Source organism: Rhineura floridana, chromosome 2 (genome assembly GCF_030035675.1).
Source record: "Rhineura floridana isolate rRhiFlo1 chromosome 2, rRhiFlo1.hap2, whole genome shotgun sequence".
NCBI classification, from domain to species: domain Eukaryota; kingdom Metazoa; phylum Chordata; class Lepidosauria; order Squamata; family Rhineuridae; genus Rhineura; species Rhineura floridana.
In genome coordinates this window covers 51,568,401-51,586,848 of record NC_084481.1, presented here as the reverse complement: position 1 = coordinate 51,586,848, position 18,448 = coordinate 51,568,401, and the positions used below count along the sequence as shown (strand labels likewise).

Here is an 18,448-nt window from a genome sequence, read left to right as displayed (position 1 = left end):
AACCAGGTATTGAAAGGCTAACCTTCTCCTGCTGAAACAATTTGGGATAATCAGAAAAGGCTTGGCTTAGAGTCCTATCTCACTCCACCCTTTGGAGAAAACACAAGTGGTTACAAAGATACAGCTTTCCTGGTGGTTGTCTGGCCCCAATGTTATGGAATGTGCTCCTCACAAAGACCAGGCCAAGTCTTCTCTTTCATGTGTTTCCATAGGATGGTATGGCTTTGAGGCACACATTTCTTCATGAGCTGTTGTCTCCCACAGTCTCCACTCCTAGCCACTACAATTCCCATTTTGAAGACTCAACCTCTTTTCAGATATTCTTTTGTGTGGGATGATTGCATGTGATGGTTAGTGGTGGCAGACTCTGCCACCAACCTAATAATGCTCATCTGAATGTTGATAAGAGAGGGAACCCGATGCACATTTGTTTGACATGAATGAATGCCTGAAAAGAGCTCCACTATACATCTTATATGAAGTGGTTAGTGTAAGCTGTTGACAGAGTAGGCCTCATTCCAATATACAAGTGGCACAAACATGTACAGGGCACTCCTTAATGCAGGATGCAGGGAGGACAATGCAGGGGAGCAGATGCTGACTTTAGTGAATGCATTCTTGTGGGGGTGATCAATTCAGACAGGTCAGCATCTCAAATGTAATATTTAAGAGGCCAAACCTCATTGGGGTAAATTATTTTAAAGCCAGATTGAAAGGGGCTGAGCAAAGAGTTGACATACAAGATATTCCAAATATTTGTTTTTGTTACAAAGGATACTCCAGAGAAGACTGGACAGAGGGTGGCAAATAAACAGACCTACAAGGGCAGGGGTGAAAAACCTGGTAGATTCCACTTCCCATTAGCTCCACCTGGCATGGCCAATCAGGGATAATTCAGCAACATACAGAGGGCCACAGGTTCCCTAACCTTGTAGTACGGACTGAACTCAGTTGAGTCTCAAAGCAAACATGCTTAGGATTGTGTAGTAAAAGCCTTCAAATTCAGTGCTTCATTTCTAAAAGGAAAAGCATTAGTACTGAATCTAAGACTCCATCTGCACTATACATTTAAAGCAGTATCTTACCACTTTAAACAGTCATGGCTCCCCCCAAAGAGTCCTGGGAACTATAGTTTATTAAGGGTACTAAGAGTTGTTAGGACACCCCTATTTCCCTAATAAAGCTACAGTTCCCAGAGTGATTTAACAGACAATTCCTCTTCCCAGGGAATTCTGGGGATTTAGGTATGTGAGGGAAATAGGGGTCTCCAAACAACTCTCAGCAACCTTACCAAACTACAGTTCCCAGGATTCTTTGGGGGAATCCATGATTGTTTAAAAGTATAGTGCAGATGGCATTCAGATGCATTGTGCCAGATGCTTTCATCCCAATTTCCAGCCATATACAGCTGTTTTGATTGTTTAGTGGTTAGGGACATGCATACTGCATTCAGAGGCATTCCTCTATTCATTATTAATTCACACATTGCACTTCTGTGCCCTGACACTGCAGACAAGTTGCAGGGCTAAACACAAATGAGCCCTGTAAAAATTCCTACATGAAAAGCAATATGAAAGGATTTCCCTATAGGTCTTTTGTGTTGGAAGTGGAGCAAGAGCAACTCCTGTTTTGTTCTTTTGTTTATGTTCCAGAAGGGAGACAGAGTTATGATCCTCCAGATGGATAGGCTTGTTTACCTTTACCTGTGATGCTCTGACTGACTTCCCTCGCTAGACTGATAACATCTTAAGGAAAGCTTATCTGCCCCTCCTCCTTCCGCCCTTTCCTTTCTTCTCTTCTCCGACTGTCCGGGAGAGAGGAGACCCCTTTGTCTCTGCGCTCTCTCTCCTAGCCATGAGGTCAAGTCCCACACCTGGGTATTGCAGAGCTTGGAAAAGTTACTTTTTTGAACTACAACTCCCATCAGCCCAATCCAGCGGCCATGCTGGCAGGGGCAGATGGGAGCTGTAGTTTAAAAAAGTAACTTTTCCAAGCTCACTTACGCCTCCAACTTAGTTAGAACTAGGTATGCCTTTCTATCTACTATGTATTTCTATAAATAAAGTAGCTTTTCTTATTCTACTAAGTCTTAAGTCTCAGTGATCTCAATGCAGGGTAAAAACCTGTTTTCTTAGGTAAACACATGCACACACTGGCACACTCGCATTTCAGACCGCTGTTACTCTCTGCTTAACTAATTTAGCACCACAACATTTTGTCTAAGGGCTGAAGGCCTTACCTTGCTGCTTGCATGTGGTAGGTTTTCCTTCACCCCTCTACCCATAGGGTTGCCAGGTTCAGGGCCTGAGAATGATTCTGTATCTTTAAGAGAAGAGAAAATTCAGCCAAGTGAAGTTTTCTTGCAACACTGTAATGGGAAAAACCACAAGGTGAAATTCTCCCTTCCCCCTGCACAACTTTTAAAGATACAGAAGACCTGTTGGAGGCTGGGCCTGGCAACCAAGAGGTCTTCTGCATCTTTAAAAGTTGTGCAGGGGGAAGGGAGGATTTCACCTTGTGTTTTTTCCCATTACAGTGTTGCAAGAAAACCTGCACTTGGCTGAATTTTCTCTTCTCTTAAAGATACAGAATCATTCTCAGGCCCTGAGCCTGGCAACCCTAACCCATATTCTTTTTTGAACATTTACCATATAAAAATGTTGTAGTGTTCATTATTAAAACAGTGGGGGACAGGGGAAAGAGAAGCATCTCTACTTGGGGAACAGCTGCAGCACTGGGGGACTGGAAAAGACCTGGCCTGGGAGTGAGTACTTGCTTACTCACTCCTCTAGGTTGCTATCTCTTGAGACAGCTGAAGTCCCTGGTAAGTGCTGCAAGGACTGGGACCCCCTGCCTGACTCTGAATCCAGAGAGAGGCTGCAGTCAATCTTGCAGCCTCTTGCATCAGCTCCTGGCTGGGTCAGGGGTCATAAAAGCCCTGCTGCCCTTGGGAACCCCCTTAGGAGTCCCGAGTGCAAGGGTGCTGCCCCTTCTATTTTTTTTGATAACCCAATCTAGAGGAGGTTGGTAGTGGGGAGGGTGTATGTTGTATGTATAGTTCCTGTGCGGGGGGAGAGCCTGTGCAGTGAACTGAATGATAGGAGAAAGTCACCAGATGCCTTCAGAGTGAGACTGCAACTGGCAGAAGGCTGGCCCTCCCTGGATGTGAGACAGGAGGAGGAGATGTACCCTGCGTGAAAGATATTGAGTGAGTCTGACTGTTCCCAATTCTCTCAGAGGCCTACTGGGATAACTGGTTCAGGAAGGCTTTATTGGTGGGCTCTTGTGTCCATATCAGGTGTTTAGGAGGAGTCTTCATAAGGAGGGACATGGGTGATGCCACCCTAATTTCAGTGATCACGGGAAGAGGGAAGTATAGTCATGGGGAGAGCTACCACAGAAGACAAGACCAAGGCTATCTACTCCTTGTTCCTTGCTCCCATTCTTCCCATGTATGGGTTCCTTGTTGCTCATCTGCTATGCCCATTGGCCTGTGTGTGCTGTTGTTTAATGCCAGATCGGTACACAGTAGGACCACACTTATCCATGATTTCATCATGGTTGAAGGTGCCTACTTGGTTTGTATTACCAAGACTTGGGTGGGTGAGCTGGGAGGAGTTGATTTGACCCAGCTTTGCCCACCTGGATACTCAGTGCAACACCAGCAGAGGCTGCAGGGACCGGGAGAAGAACGCCTCTGTCATCAGGAATCTGTATGTATTACCACATAGTTATTATTATCTTTATTTGAAGACACAAATATGGATGTTAAAGCCAAAGATCTTCTGGGTTTTTTTTACTGTCATGAGACTTTCTATTTTACAACATTGGAAATCACTACAAAATCTAGATGTTTCCACATGGTATAGAAAGACTCACTAATAGGCAAAAAAACCTTGCAGTTTAAGAGCATACCTATAGCCAATAGATATTTCTATCAAACCTTATAAGTTGCTGTGGTCTACAGAACTTCCATCTCTGTCACCAGGAAACCACTCTGTCTTGGAGCTGGCTGGGAGGGCCTTCACCTGGTTGCTGCTGGTGTACCATACACCCTGCCGCTTGACAGCTTTTCTGACCGAGCTGGCGGAGGCCGTCTCAGCTGTGATATCGGAGAAGTCCAGAATGATAGTCCTGGGTGATTTCAATGTCTATGCTGAGGCTGCCTCTAGTGTTCTGGCTCAGGACTTCATGGCCTCCATGACGACCATGGGGCTGTCTCAAGTTCTCTACTGCCCAACACATAGGGCAGGGTACACCCTTGACTTGGTTTTTGCTCCAGATGGAGGAAGGGGTGGTCTGGCGATGGGGGGGGTAGATGTCACCCCATTGTCATGGTTAGACTAATGGAATCCATGGGATTCTTGAATGTGCTGCGGAAGTTCCCAGTAGATAGAGCAGGTGACCTTGTTGAAGCCCTTGTCACATGTGGAACAGTGAGGCGTGTTGGGCTCTTAACACAGCTGCCCCTGAGTGTCCTCTCCAGCATTGTGGAGCCTGGCTTGCACTTTAGTACATAACTAAGGGCAATGAAATGGCTGGACAACAGCTAGAGCCCCAGTGGTGAAAGACCTGCTGTGAAGCTGATCGAGCATGAGTAGGGTTGCCAGGTCGGAACCATTCAAAAACCTGAGAAAATGGGGGTGGGCCCTGGTGACGTCACGGGGCGGGCCCTGGTGACGTCACGGGGCGGGCCCTGGTGACGTCACGGGGCGGGCCCTGGTGACGTCACGGGGCGGGCCCTGGTGACGTCACGGGGCGGGCCCTGGTGACGTCACGGGGCGGGCCCTGGTGACGTCACGGGGCGGGCCCTGGTGACGTCACGGGGCGGGCCCTGGTGACGTCACGGGGCGGGCCCTGGTGACGTCACGGGGCGGGCCCTGGTGACGTCACGGGGCGGGCCCTGGTGACGTCACGGGGCGGGCCCTGGTGACGTCACGGGGCGGGCCCTGGTGACGTCACGGGGCGGGCCCTGGTGACGTCACGGGGCGGGCCCTGGTGACGTCACGGGGCGGGCCCTGGTGGCGTCACGGGGCGGGCCCTGGTGGCGTCACGGGGCGGGCCCTGGTGGCGTCACGGGGCGGGCCCTGGTGACGTCATTAAACATGATACATTGTATCAACCACAGTTGCTTGGAGCATACCATTAAAAAAAAAATTCTCTGATTGGAGATTAAAATAGAAATCTTACCTAAAATAGGGTGTTCCTAAGTCCATCTGAAGTGACAAGGTCATTCTTTCTCACAATCTTAGGGTGATGCAAAATGGAAATGGCCTGCCTTCAAGTTGATCCCAGATAGGGTCTTCATGGTAAGCAGTATTCAGACAGAGGTGGTTTACTATTGCCTTCCTCTGAGTCTGAGAGGCAGTGACTGGCCCAAGGTCACCCAGGGAGCTTCATGGCTGTGTGGGGATTCAAACCCTGGTCTCCCAGGTTTTAGTCCAATACTCTAACCACTACACCATACTGGCTCTCAACCCATAATACAAAGTTCTAATATTTAATTCCTCAATGGCCATGTTACTATATAAGCTTTTTTTCAGGATTCCTTAATTATAGGGTGATTGTGATAATGAAAAATCCACCCTCAGTCAGGGAAAAGTCTTGAATGAGCATAGTTTGGGGGGCTCTTCTAGATGAAGCTTTTGTTGTGCACTCGCTCTACCTTATTCACTGAATTTTTCGGAGGGTCCTATTCTTAAATTGCTCCTGTTCTTAAAACAAGCTGTCATTATTTAAATGGAGACTGTCATGTCACAAATTAAAAACATTTTTTTTAAAAAAAAATGGGGTGGGGGTGGGGAGAAAAACACAGCTCTGGGGAGGACAGTGCACCCATGTGCCCCACGCTAGCTACAGGGCAGGACCAAGTGGGCAGAAAGTAGATTGGGATAAATCTCTTGGGTGCTTTGCTGAAGTTTCTGGCTCTGTAGTTGGATGCAAGGAGGCAATCTCTGCCACACTGTAAATTGCCAGGTGACATTCACTGGCTCCAATGAGTACAAGGACCTGATCAGCTAAGGGAGGGGGAATCGCTGCGGTCTATAGAAGTTCCATCCCTCTCATTAGGCACCCTATCCAGGTAGCTAATGGTCTGGAGTGTCTCCATATTACGTTGGGTCAGCGAGACAGACTGGGAATACTGTTGGTGTACCATCCACCCTGCTGCCCAACAGCCTCCCTAACTGAGCTGACGGAGGTGGTCTCGGGTTTGGTGTTGCGATCCCCCAAATTTATGGTATTGGGGGATCTCAACATTCATGCCGAGACCGCTTTGTCTGGGGCGGCTCAGGACTTCATGGCCTCCATGACAGCCATGGGGCTGTCTCAATTTGTTACTGGCCCTACGCATATTTCGGGGCACGCTCTAGACTTAATTTTTGCTACTGGAGCAGGGGATGGTGATCTGGGAGTGAGGAATTTTACATCTATTCCTCTGTCATGGACAGATCATCGCCTATTGAGGTGTAGGCTCACAATGTTTTCTCCCCTCTGCAAGGGTGGAGGACCAATTAAGATGGTCCGCCCCCGGAGACTAATGAATCCTGAAGGTTTTCAGAAGGCTCTGGGGAGTTTTCTGGCTGATAAAACTGACGCTCCTGTCGAAACCCTGGTCAATCTGTGGAATACGGAAATGACCCGGGCAGTTGACACGATCGCCCCGGTGCGCCCTCTCCTCTGCAGAGCTCAATTGGCTCCATGGTTTACCCCGGAGCTAAGAGTGATGAAGCAAGAAAGGAGACGGCTTGAGTGCAAATGGAGACGAACTCCCGACGGCTGTGGTCTTGCACTTGTGAAGATCTCTACCAAGCTCTATGTGAAGGCGGTGAGGGCAGCGAAGAAGCAGTACTTTGCTGCCTCTATTCAGTCATCTTCTAACCGCCCAGCGGAACTTTATAAGGTTGTTCGGGGACTTTTACACTCTGGTCCTCAGAACGCAATAATACCATCAATCGCCCGCTGTAATGAGTTTGCGAGACACTTCCAAGATAAGATCACAAACATCCGCCGGGACCTTGACTCCAGTATTGTAGCAGTTGAGCCTAATGAGGTGTCCGGAGCACAGTCCTGTCCTGTTTTATTGGATGAATTTCAGTTGGTTCAGCTCGAGGACGTGGACAAGGTGCTTGGACAGGTGCGGGCGACCACTTCTGCTCTGGATCCTTGCCCCTCATGGCTAATAAAAGCTAGCAGGAACGGAACAGCCGGATGGGCCAAGGAGGTGATCAATGCCTCTTTACGAGAGGGAGTGGTACCACCCTGCCTGAAACAGGCAGTGGTGAGACCGCTCCTAAAGAAACCCTCCTTGGACCCTGAAAATCTTGACAACTATAGACCGGTAGCAAATGTTCCGTTCCTGGGCAAGGTTTTAGAGCGTGTGGTCGCTCACCAGCTCCAGGCTCTCTTGGATGAAACTGATTATCTGGATCCATGTCAATCGGGCTTTCGGCCGGGGTTTGGTACAGAAACAGCCTTGGTCGCCCTGTATGATGACCTCTGTCGGGAGAAAGACAGAGGGAGTGTAACTCTGTTGGTTCTCCTTGATCTCTCAGCGGCTTTTGATACCATCGACCATGGTATCCTTCTGGGACGTCTTGCGGACTTAGGAGTTGGAGGCACTGCTTGGCAGTGGCTGTGCTCCTACCTCAAGAATCGTCTCCAGAAGTTGGTGCTTGGGGAGCATTACTCGAGTCCCTGGATACTCCAATATGGGGTCCCACAGGGTTCAGTTCTGTCCCCCATGCTCTTTAATATCTATATGAAGCCGCTGGGCGAGGTCATTAGGAGATTTGGAGTGCGTTTCCAGCAATATGCTGATGATACGCAGCTCTACTTCTCCTTTTCATCTTCTTCAGGTGAGGCTGTTAATGTACTAAACCACTGCCTGGCCGCGATAATGGACTGGATGAGAGCTAATAAACTGAGACTCAATCCTGACAAGACTGAGATGCTGTTGGTGGGGGGGCTCTCTGCCCAGATGGTTGATGTCCGACCTGCCCTAGATGGGGTTACACTCCCCCTAAAGGAACAGGTCCGTAGTTTGGGGGTCTTATTAGATCCGCTCCTGTCACTGGAGGCTCAAGTAGCCTCGGTGGCACGGAATGCGTTCTACCAGATGCGGCTGGTAGCCCAACTACAACCCTACCTGGATAGGGAGAACCTTGCCACAGTTATCCATGCTCTGGTAACCTCTAGATTGGACTACTGTAATGCACTCTACGTAGGGTTACCTCTGAAGACGGTTCGGAAACTTCAGCTGGTGCAGAATGCTGCGGCCAGAGTTCTTACTGGGACAAAAAAAATTGATCATATAACACCTGTCCTGGCCCAGCTGCACTGGCTACCAATATGTTTCCGGGCCAGATTCAAAGTGTTGGTTCTTACCTATAAAGCCCTTAACGGCATCGGACCGCAATACCTGGCGGAACGCCTCTCCCGCTATGTACCTACCCGGTCGCTGCGCTCGACGTCGAAGGTCCTTCTCCGTGTCCCAACGCATAGGGAGGCACGGAGAACGATAACTAGAGCTAGGGCCTTCTCAGTGGTGGCCCCCGAACTATGGAACGCCCTCCCTGATGAGATACACCTGGCGCCTTCTTTGTTATCTTTTCGGCGCCAGGTAAAGACCTACCTCTTCGCCCAGGCATTTTAAACATTTTAAAAATTTTAAAATTTGAATTTAAAATTGAAAATTTTTAATTATGTTTTATTGTGTATCTACATCCACTTGTATTTTAACCTGTTTTATTATGCTGTACACCGCCCTGGGAGCTTATTGCTATAGGGCGGTCTAAAAATGTAATAAAATAAATAAATAAATAAATAAAATAAAAGAATCAGGTTTCCATAATAAACTCAGTTTTGCAAAAGCTGTTGTGTATCCTTACACAAGTTGATCCCAGATAGGGTTTTCATGGTAAGCGGTATTCAGAGGGGGTTTACTATTGCCTTCCTCTGAGGCTGAGAGGCAGTGAGTGGCCCAACGTCACCCAGTGAGCTTCATGGCTGTGTGGGGATTCAAACCCTGGTCTGTCAGGTTGTAGTCCAACACTTTAACCACTACACCACACTGGCTGTCCACCTACTAGTACTACCTGAATAATTTTAACTGGTGGAGACTGAAGTTGGGACTATCGGCATTCAAAGCATATGCTGTACCACTGAGTTATGGCTCTTCCCTATGCAGCCTTTTGGATTTGACCATGGGAGACTCGCTTAACATGTTGACCAATGATTTCTGACCCTAGCTGGGCACTGCAACAGTATTCTGTTAGCTGAACAACCATGCCTTCCCCGTCCTGCTCAATTTGTAAAGGAAAGCCTTTCACTCTCATTGACTCCATGAACGCTGCACCCAGACTAAAGAACAACATGCTTCATATTGGTCCGTCAGTTTAGTCTAGAAAGCTTCTGTTCATGGGCACTATCAGGTAACCAGGAAGTCAACACTCTTCATGTATTAACTCAATAAAGTATTATTACATGACAATGTGATATGTGGTGTCTGAATATGCATACTCTTAAACAGGTTTACTTATGAAATGGGCAAGCTGTTTGAGTCTTCGTGGGTCAAGCTTTATGATCACACACACTGTGTGAATATATAACACAGGGAAGGAGGAGTCTGTGGCCCTCCAGATGTCATTGAACTCCAGCTCCCGTCAGCCCCAGCTAATGTGGCCAATTGTCTGGGGTGATGGGAGTGGTAGTCCAACAACATCTGGAGGGCCATAGGTTCCCCTTCCCTGAAAAAACACAAGTCTGTATCCAGTATAGCTAATGTGCATTTTTACAATTCACTGACTGACATATTTTCTACATAGTTTTGTACTGCCTGTGGTTGAATATATTTACATGCCTTTGTCTTTGGGGTGCTTTCTTTAAGAGTCCAGTACTCTCAAAGAGAAGATGTAACTGCCTAACCCTCACCAGAGAATACCCCTCGAGGCCTCAGCATCACCTGCATCTTTGCCAATAGCAGCAGTGGGCACCATTATAGTAAACTCTCTGAAACGGATCTTGGGCTCGCCATAATGCATGTAAAAGTGCAGCCCAACGCTCAAGAAAGCTCAAAGCAGTGGTACAGTTAGGAAACAGACTCTGTAAGATTTAATTAAGTCTTCCAGAGGAGTCTCACCACATTGGACAGTAATATATATTGTTTTGCTTACTTTAAAATGTCGTTAAGCCAGCCTTGTTGCATTTTGGGACCCCGGAGTGTTGTCCCAAAGCCCTTCCATATGACAGCACCACTTCCTCAAAGCCATAAAGAGTAGAGATCCTTCATGGGGGAGGCTGCAAAGGAGAGGCTTTCCTCAGTTCTACACCCTTTGAAGGAGGCAAGAGATTTACCTCTATGCTCTTGTGAGCTCAGAACCTGAAGGCAGCAGCACACGTCTCTCATCGGCTTGAGTTCCCCCCCACCGATGCCAGAGCAAGGCTGGCTCCAGCCTCTCTTTGAAGCTTAATCAGGGACGTCATCCGCCGAACAGTGCCCCGATGGAAAAGGGCTGGATCCTTATCTGAGTGGAGGGGGCAACGGAGCCAACCAAAATTCTGTCGCCTGCCCATCTGTCAAGGTGTCTTTCTCACTCCTCCTCCAAGGAAGAGATGCTGCGGGCGCCGCCGCCACTGCTGAGCTCCATCACGGCCACTCCCGCCCAGCGGCGCCCACAGCATGAGGAGTGAAACTGGCGTCTTTTCCGGAGGAGGGGAACCGGCCCGGCCTGCCCTCCACGGCTCCTGCTGAGGCTGCCAGGCCACGTGGGCGCCGTCTTGGCAGCGGTTGCTAGGAGACGGCGTCCGAGCGGCCTGCCAGCCTCAGCAGGAGTGGAGGCCGGCCAGGGCTGGCTCCTTCTTAGGACCGGAGCCGGTTCCCCTGCTCCGGAAAGGACGGCTGGTGGCTTCACCCCTCCTGCTGTGGGTGCCACTGGGCGGCAGCGGCCACGATGGGGCTCAGCAGTCTCTGGCTGGGGGGGCCCATCGCAGCCACTGCCGCCCAGCCGCGGCACCCACAGCAGAAGGGGTGAAGCCACCGGCCGTCCTTTCCGGAGCAGGGGAACCGGCTCCGGGCCTAAGAAGGAGCCAGCCCTGGCCGGCCTCCACTCCTGCTGAGGCTGGCAGGCCGCTCGGACGCCGTCTCCTAGCAACCGCTGCCGAGACGGCGCCCACGTGGCCTGGCAGCCCTTTCCGGAGCAGGGGAACTGGCTCCGAGCGCCTAAGAAGGAGCCAGCCCAGCCTCGCTGCCACCGCCTCTTCACGGCTCAGGGGCTGCCAGGCCGCTCGGACCTAGCAACCGCTCCCGCGGGGACTGCTGCTGGGGGGGGTCCCTGAAGGGGCGGCAGCTAGACGGAGCCCACGTCATGGCAGACGCGGGCCAGGAGGCTGCCCTCGCTCAGCCAGGCGGCTGCGGGCTCCACGTCCAGCACCCTCACCTGCAGTTGTGTGTGGGCGCTGGGCGGTGGCTGCTGCTGTAGCTGCATGCCACTCACTAGCGGGCAGGGGCTGCTGCTGGGGGGGTCCCTGCAGGGGTGACGCCTGCTCAAGTCCTCCTGGAGTCCTGTCTCGTGCAGTCCCTGCGGCCTGCCTGACTGAGAAAGGGCGGGAAGGCGGCCAGCCACAGCCCAATGTATGCGTGTGTCAATCACGCATGCGTGGCTGAGGGGGCCAATGAAAAGCCGGAGATCCTCCAGTTTAAACAAAGTATTGCCGGAGGCCAGAGACGGCCCCCTTTTGCCGGAGACTCCGGCAGAAAACCGGAGACCTGGGAACCCTAAGCATGAGTAAAACATCATAGCTGTGCCTACTGTGTGGTGGTGAGGGTGGTGAAGAAGGCCCACTTTTCTGACACCATTGCATCCTCAAGTAGCTGTCCAGTGGTGTTTTTCTGTATTGTCAGGGGTCTGTTGACATCAGCTCCAAGAAATGGACTTTTAGACCCTTTGGAGGGCCACTGTGAATTGTTTGCAAGGCACGTTGAGGGTAAAGTTGCTTGCCTCTGTAGCAATTTTAATACCCCATCCACATCTACTGTAGTCCCCAGTGAAGTGTCCAGTGCAACGTCTGCTGCAACTTCTTGGGATTTGTTTCAGTTGATGCAGCCTGATGATATGGACAAAGTGCTTGTGACAATGTGGCCAGCAACATGCCCTCTTGACCAGGGCCAGTGTCAGGCATGACTGGGCCCTTGGGCACCAGCTTGCCCTGTGCACGCCACTCCTGCCTGTTTCACCTACCTCTCTCTTATCTCCTGTTGCTGCCATCAACCAATATGGCAGTGGAGTCTTGTCTAAGGGGCTGATGTCCCTGCTGCCATATTGGTTGATGGCACTCATGCATGGTACACTACGCGCACGTACAAACACATGCCTGCCATCAACCAAGATGTCGGTAGGAGTATCAGCCCCTTAAAAAACCCTCTGCCGCCATCTTGGTTGATGATAACCCTGTGAGCGCAGTGCACACAGCCTCAGAAGACAGGACAGAGAGGTAGGTGGAGCGAGCGAACAGATGGGCCGTCTGAAAGCTCCCTTCCTGCAATCTGGCTTGTGGAAGGGGAGCGCTACTCCCCCACCCTAACAAGGGGCCCTTCAGGGGCCCCTATGGGCCACAGGACCCTCGGCCAGGGTCTAACCTGGGCGCCCTTTAACACCAGCTCTTGACCCTTGCCCTTCTTGGGTTATTAAAGCTTTCCGAGAGGGTTTGACTGAGTGGATCCAGGGTGTGGTCATCACAGTGTTGTGGGAGGGAGTGGTTCCAGCCACCCTGAAAGAGACAGTGATCTGATTGCTCCTGAAAAAGTCCACCCTGGACCCATTGGTTTGTGACAACTACTCCCTGGTTGCAAATGCCCCCTTTTTAGGGAAAGTGATTGAGAGAGTTGTGCTGCAGCAATTGAAAGTACTCTTGGATGAAACAGGTTATCTTGACCCATTCCAGTCTGGGTTCAGGTCTGGTTATGGGACAGAATTGACCTTGGTCGCCCTGATGGATGACCTTTATTGGGAGAAGGACAGGGGGAGTGCGACCATGTTACTCTTCCTTGATCTCTCAGTGACTTTTGATACCATTGACCATGGGTTGACTTTGTGAGATGGGTACTAGGATAGTCTGATTACTGTAACGCGCTCTATGTGGGGCTGCCTTTGAGGTTGGTCTGCAAGCTGCACCTGGTGCAAAATGTGGCAGTGAGACTACACACTGGGGCAGGGTATCACCAACATGTCACCCCACTGCTGAACAAATATCACTGACTACCTATTAGGTACTGGACTAAGCTCAAGGTTCTAGTTTTGGTATACAAAGCTCTATATAGCTTCGGACCAGGATACCTGAAAGACTATCTTACCCCTTATATTACTCGATTACTATGCTCTGTGGGTGAGGGCCTCCTGCAGATACCATCTTATCAGGAGGTCCATCCTGCACAACATAGGAAATGGACCTTTAGTGTAGTGGCACCTACCCTTTGGAATCCTCTTCCCTTAAATATTAGACAGGCACCATCTCTGTTATCTTTTCGGTGCCTACTGAAGACCTTCCTCTTTCAACAAGCCTTTTAAGTTGAGATCTTATCCTAGTCTGCGTCTGTGTGGTGTAGTGGTTAAGGTGTTGGACTATGACCTGGGAGACCAGGGTTTGAATCCCCACATAGCCATGAAGCTCACTGGGTGACCTTAGGCCAGTCACTGCCTCTCAGCCTCAAAGGGAGGCAATGGTAAACCCCTCTGAATACTGCTTACCATGAAAACCCTATTCATAGGGTCGCCTATAAGTCGGAATCGACTTGAAGGCAGTCCATTTCATTTTCAAAGCTTTTTTTAAAAAAATGGTTTTAAAGCTTTTTTTAAAAAAAGATGTTTTTAAAGATGTTCTGTTTTAATATGTTTTAAAGGATGTTTTGTTGTAATAGATTTTAAAGTCTGTTTATATGATGTTTTAGAATGTTTTTAGTGCTTTGCCACCCTGGGCTCCTACTGGGGGGAAGGGTGGGATATAAATCTAATAATAGATAGATAGATAGATAGATAGATAGATAGATAGATAGATAGATAGATAGATAGATAGATAGATAGATAGATAATACTTACAGCCAATCAGCATGACACAAATGGAAAAGATTTTCTCTGAGTTGGTATTTGGAGACACATTTCCAAATCCTACGCTGGTCAGGCTGCTGAAGGTGAAATAAAGTGCTGTGACATATTTGTCCTTGATGGATGGTCCGGAGCTGCCATCGCTCCGATTATAATGTTTTCCCAATTGTTGTCCAAGGGAATCCAACCAGCCGATTTTGCGAGCTAGGTAATGCCTTTCGACATTCCCAATAGCATACCAAATGCAAGCCAGCCAGTGGGCAATAAGTGCAAATATGCACATAAGTAACATCAAAACAGCAGCACCATATTCAGAATATCTGTCCAGTTTCCGGGCAACCCTCACCAAACGCAGCAGTCGAGCAGTCTTCAGAAGGCCAATTAGGGTTGTTGTCTGAAGAAACAAAATGCAAAAATGCAGTTAGGAACAGTGTTACATTTTTTCAAATTTAAGGAAGGAGCTGAGGAAAACTACGTGAAACTGCAACAGTGCATATACAATTACACACCCACCCGTATGGAGATTTCTCCTCCACAAATTAGGAGATACATGGTGGGATCAAATGAACTCTTTCAGGCAATCCCCATGGGTTTGTGCATTTAGGGTGCAATCCTATGCACACTTGCCCTGGAGGAAGTCTCATTGAACATTGTGAGTCTGAACAGACACAGATGGGATTGCACTGTTATTTATTTATTATTTAGAAGTTCTTGAAGCCCAAAGCAGAGTGCATAAAGTTCCCAGGAGGTCTCCCATCCAGGCAGTGATCAGACCCAGAACTACTGACTGTAAGCAAAGTTGGTTGATCATATGGCTTCAAACCCTAACCCTAGTCCAGTGGAATTTATGACATTTTGGTCTTTGGACAGCTGGTACCCTCACTCACTGTACCATATCACAAACTACTTGTGCATCTCCACCCCCCCTCTCTTTTTAAATAGCTTGCCATGTTGGAGGAGAGGATGCTGTTCTCTGAGGTACACAAACCCAACAGCTCCTTGTGCACATGGAAATAACTGTGGGGTTCTTTGGCTCTTCTTGATTATTACCCTCTGAGTCTACACATAATAATAGCAAGCTAATCCCATTTCTGAGAATTTTAGAGCCAATACCTTAGAAAGCTGGAAGCCAGAGGTGTATGTCCTACTGTTCCCTCAAACTGGATTTCAAGTTCCTGGTTGTGTCCATGTGAAGCACACAGGAAGCTGCTTTATCTCGAGTCACACCATTGTTTTATCTAGTTCAGTTTTGTCTCTACACAGTTTCAGATATGAATCTTTCCCAGCCTACATGGAGAAGCCAAGGTTTGAATGTGGGCCTTTTCCCCAAGCAAAGCACATGCTCTGTCATTGAGCAACAGCCCTCCCCTACCAAAAGTGTGTAAGCACTTTTAAACTCCACTGAATTCAATGGAAGAGCTGAACAAATGCGTACATCTCTGGCCACTGTTGGGAACACAATGCTGGGCTAGTAGACCCTTCTTTGTTCTGATCCAGCTGGGCAGTTCACACTAGTGATGGGCTCCATTTCTGCAATAGATATTTTCTATCTTTGCAGAGAGAATTTTGAAGTAGCAACTCTCTGTGCCTGGTTTCCAATTCATTCATTCTTCTTCTTTTTTTCAATTTGTTTTTTTTTAAATTCGCTTTGAAATCATTGATAGTGTGAGTGATACTTTTATTGATCTACTTTCTATGTGAGCTCTTCAAATACATATTCCCCTTCACTGATGTCAATGAAGTGTTGATTGTAACTAACAGACAGCAAGCAGCAGGGGGGAATGAGGTGTTGATTGTAAGCAGCAGGGGGGAAGACACTGACTTGATTATCTGCCTTAATCTGCTATGCACTTGAAAAGGAATGTAAACAGGCAATAATGACAGAGTTTACAATAAAGATCAATACGAGTGGAAATTCATGAATAAATAGCTATTATAATATTGATAATTCTCTGCAAAGCAAAATAAATATTGGAGGAGATTGGAAAAATGAAAAGATATCGGAGAAAAAAAATCAGATTGGTAATGACCACCAGGGGGCCACACTTAAAAATAGAACATAAAAAGGGAGAGGATTGCATCCCCAGTTCATAAGCAATTCAAAATGACAAGGTAGTAAAATACATGCTATATTTTACATAGGATTTGAACCTCAGATCTGAAGCTTTACACCACCTTCTAATTTGGCTCTGAAACATTCTATAGTTTCAGAGTCTTATCCATTATTAATCCTGTAAAGCTGAGTATGATACAGCATTATAAATAGTATCCTTGGAAGCTCCCTCTGCCCTCCAAATCAATTCAGGCTGAATGTGTAACATTAAGGAACAGTAAATAGCAACACCGAGTTTCATGCAGTCTCCCTCCATTGCCATCACCACTTTTTCTTTTAAGAAGGCATGTATAATACATGGTGTTTAACCAGTGAAAACATTTAAAGTTCTAGTGGGAGAAGTCAGACCACTAGTTTCTTTCACTAAGTGCTGTCATGAACTTGCAAATTTGTTAACCTGGTTTTCTTGTAACATGGCTCAGATAAAGGGAATTGTGGGAGTTATATCTTGGAAGGAGACAGGCCTCTGTGAGAGGAAAATTTTAAGTTTTGTTTCCAGCAGCAAGCAGTTGGGAGGCCTGAACAGAAACACCTGTTTATCTCTGCTAATCTGCTGGGAGCCTGGTACTCAAGGCCATGCGGGCCTGAGAAGGTTGAGATCAGAGAAGGGAGGGGGCCTGCAAGGCGCGAAAAAGTGAAGAAGCTTCAGGAATATGATTGCATCAGAAAGCCCCCTGATTGGCTGATTCATCCTGAACCGTTATGTGCCTTTTTCCTTAAGTATAGGGGCTGAGACCCATAGCCTTTGTTCCTCTGGACGTTCCCCTGGGATGTTCCCTTGAATGTTCCCTGGATTCCATCTGGAATGGTGGTTATCCATGTGGGGTTCCACTGCTTCTTACCAACCTGATGTTATTCTCTCTGAAGAGAGATGAGATTTACCAACAACTATCTCTTCAGTAAGTAGAACAGGCTAGTTAGTTTATTATTTTCTATTGTGTGTTGAACTCTCTTGTGTTATACCTAAACCCCTGGTTGGGTGTGGTTTTGAGGAATTGTTTTGCTGCTATATATTAAATGTGCACTTATATTTTTAATAAAGCTACTTCTTATTAACCTTGTGTATTCATTGAGTGAGACCAATTTGGTTCTGAATCCAGCACCTTGACCACTGACCACAAACTACCAAAGAAGGGATCGTATTTTGGTTTTACCAGAGGTTTCTGGACAAGGAGTGTTTGTTTGGCTCTTGTCTTTTTGAACCTTGGTTTACCTATTTCTGGGCTCTGAGTTCCCCTAGCTCAGAGTTGAACCAGTGAAGGGGTGGTGGCAGCCTATCTACCTTGCAGGGTTGGTGTTGGGTTGCACAGCCTTGGCAAGGAAGAATTGGGTGGATTGGGTTCCAGATCAATTGCCCAAGGTGGGGGAATTGGGTCTGAAGCATGTACCTTGACAGCCTGCGGGGGCCAAGGCCATGACAAGTGCCATTTTAAAAGTTGTATTAACCCTTTATATATTTTATGTGTTGCTGAATTTAGAACTCAGTAATATTAGTCTTGGAATAAGGGGGTGGGGTGGAGGAGTGCTTCATGAGCCATGTTGATTGAAAACAACATATTCTATTTATAACAAATTTGCAACTTTCTTCCTGCAACAACACAATGTGATAGCTCAGTCATAGCAAAGAACTGTGCCATTGCTACATAACGGCACTGCCAACAAATTAAGAAACTGGCAGAGGCATCGACATCCTCTGTGGGTGTATTTGAAAAGTGGTATAACTATGAACACTGCCATATTCCTTCGACTTCCCTTCCCTCCTCAAAGCAAACACCATGCATGAATATAAGCAGGCGTGCCATTCACAGAGATGATTTTAACGAGGAGTAAAAGTGATGAATAAATAGCTCTAGCTAATAGCAACGCCATTCCTCACAAGTAGTGCCCTGTGGTTGCTTGTGAGGAGAGCAGTGATAGTGTAATAAAGTGTGTCGGCTGTAAACCAGGACACCCCTAAGTCAAATCTCATCTTAGCTACAAACTCACTAGGTAGTCTAGGCCGGCCTTCTCCAGTGTGATACCTTCCCAGTGTTTTGCAGTACAGCTCCAATCAGCCCAGCCAGCATGACCAAGGATCAGGGGAGATGGGGGCTGGAGTTCAATCACATCTGGAGGGCACCAGGTTGGGGAAGTATGGCCTAGGCCAGGAATGGCAAAGCTGTGCCCCTCCAGATGCTGCTGGACTCCCATCTGCCCCAGCCAGCATGGTCAATAATTAGGGACAATGGAAGTTGTAATC

General features: G+C 48.0%; 1 protein-coding gene across 5 annotated transcripts in view; it reads right to left on the bottom strand.

The window, feature by feature from the left end:
* KCNH7 (potassium voltage-gated channel subfamily H member 7) overlaps positions 1-18,448 on the bottom strand; it is a 466,148-nt gene that overhangs the window by 76,675 nt on the left and 371,025 nt on the right. For all 5 annotated transcript variants that reach the window (XM_061608627.1, XM_061608623.1, XM_061608624.1 and 2 more), the window contains one exon: positions 14,091-14,490. In XM_061608627.1, the coding sequence (XP_061464611.1) occupies positions 14,091-14,490 (400 nt within the window). The remainder of the gene's footprint in view (positions 1-14,090; positions 14,491-18,448) is intronic.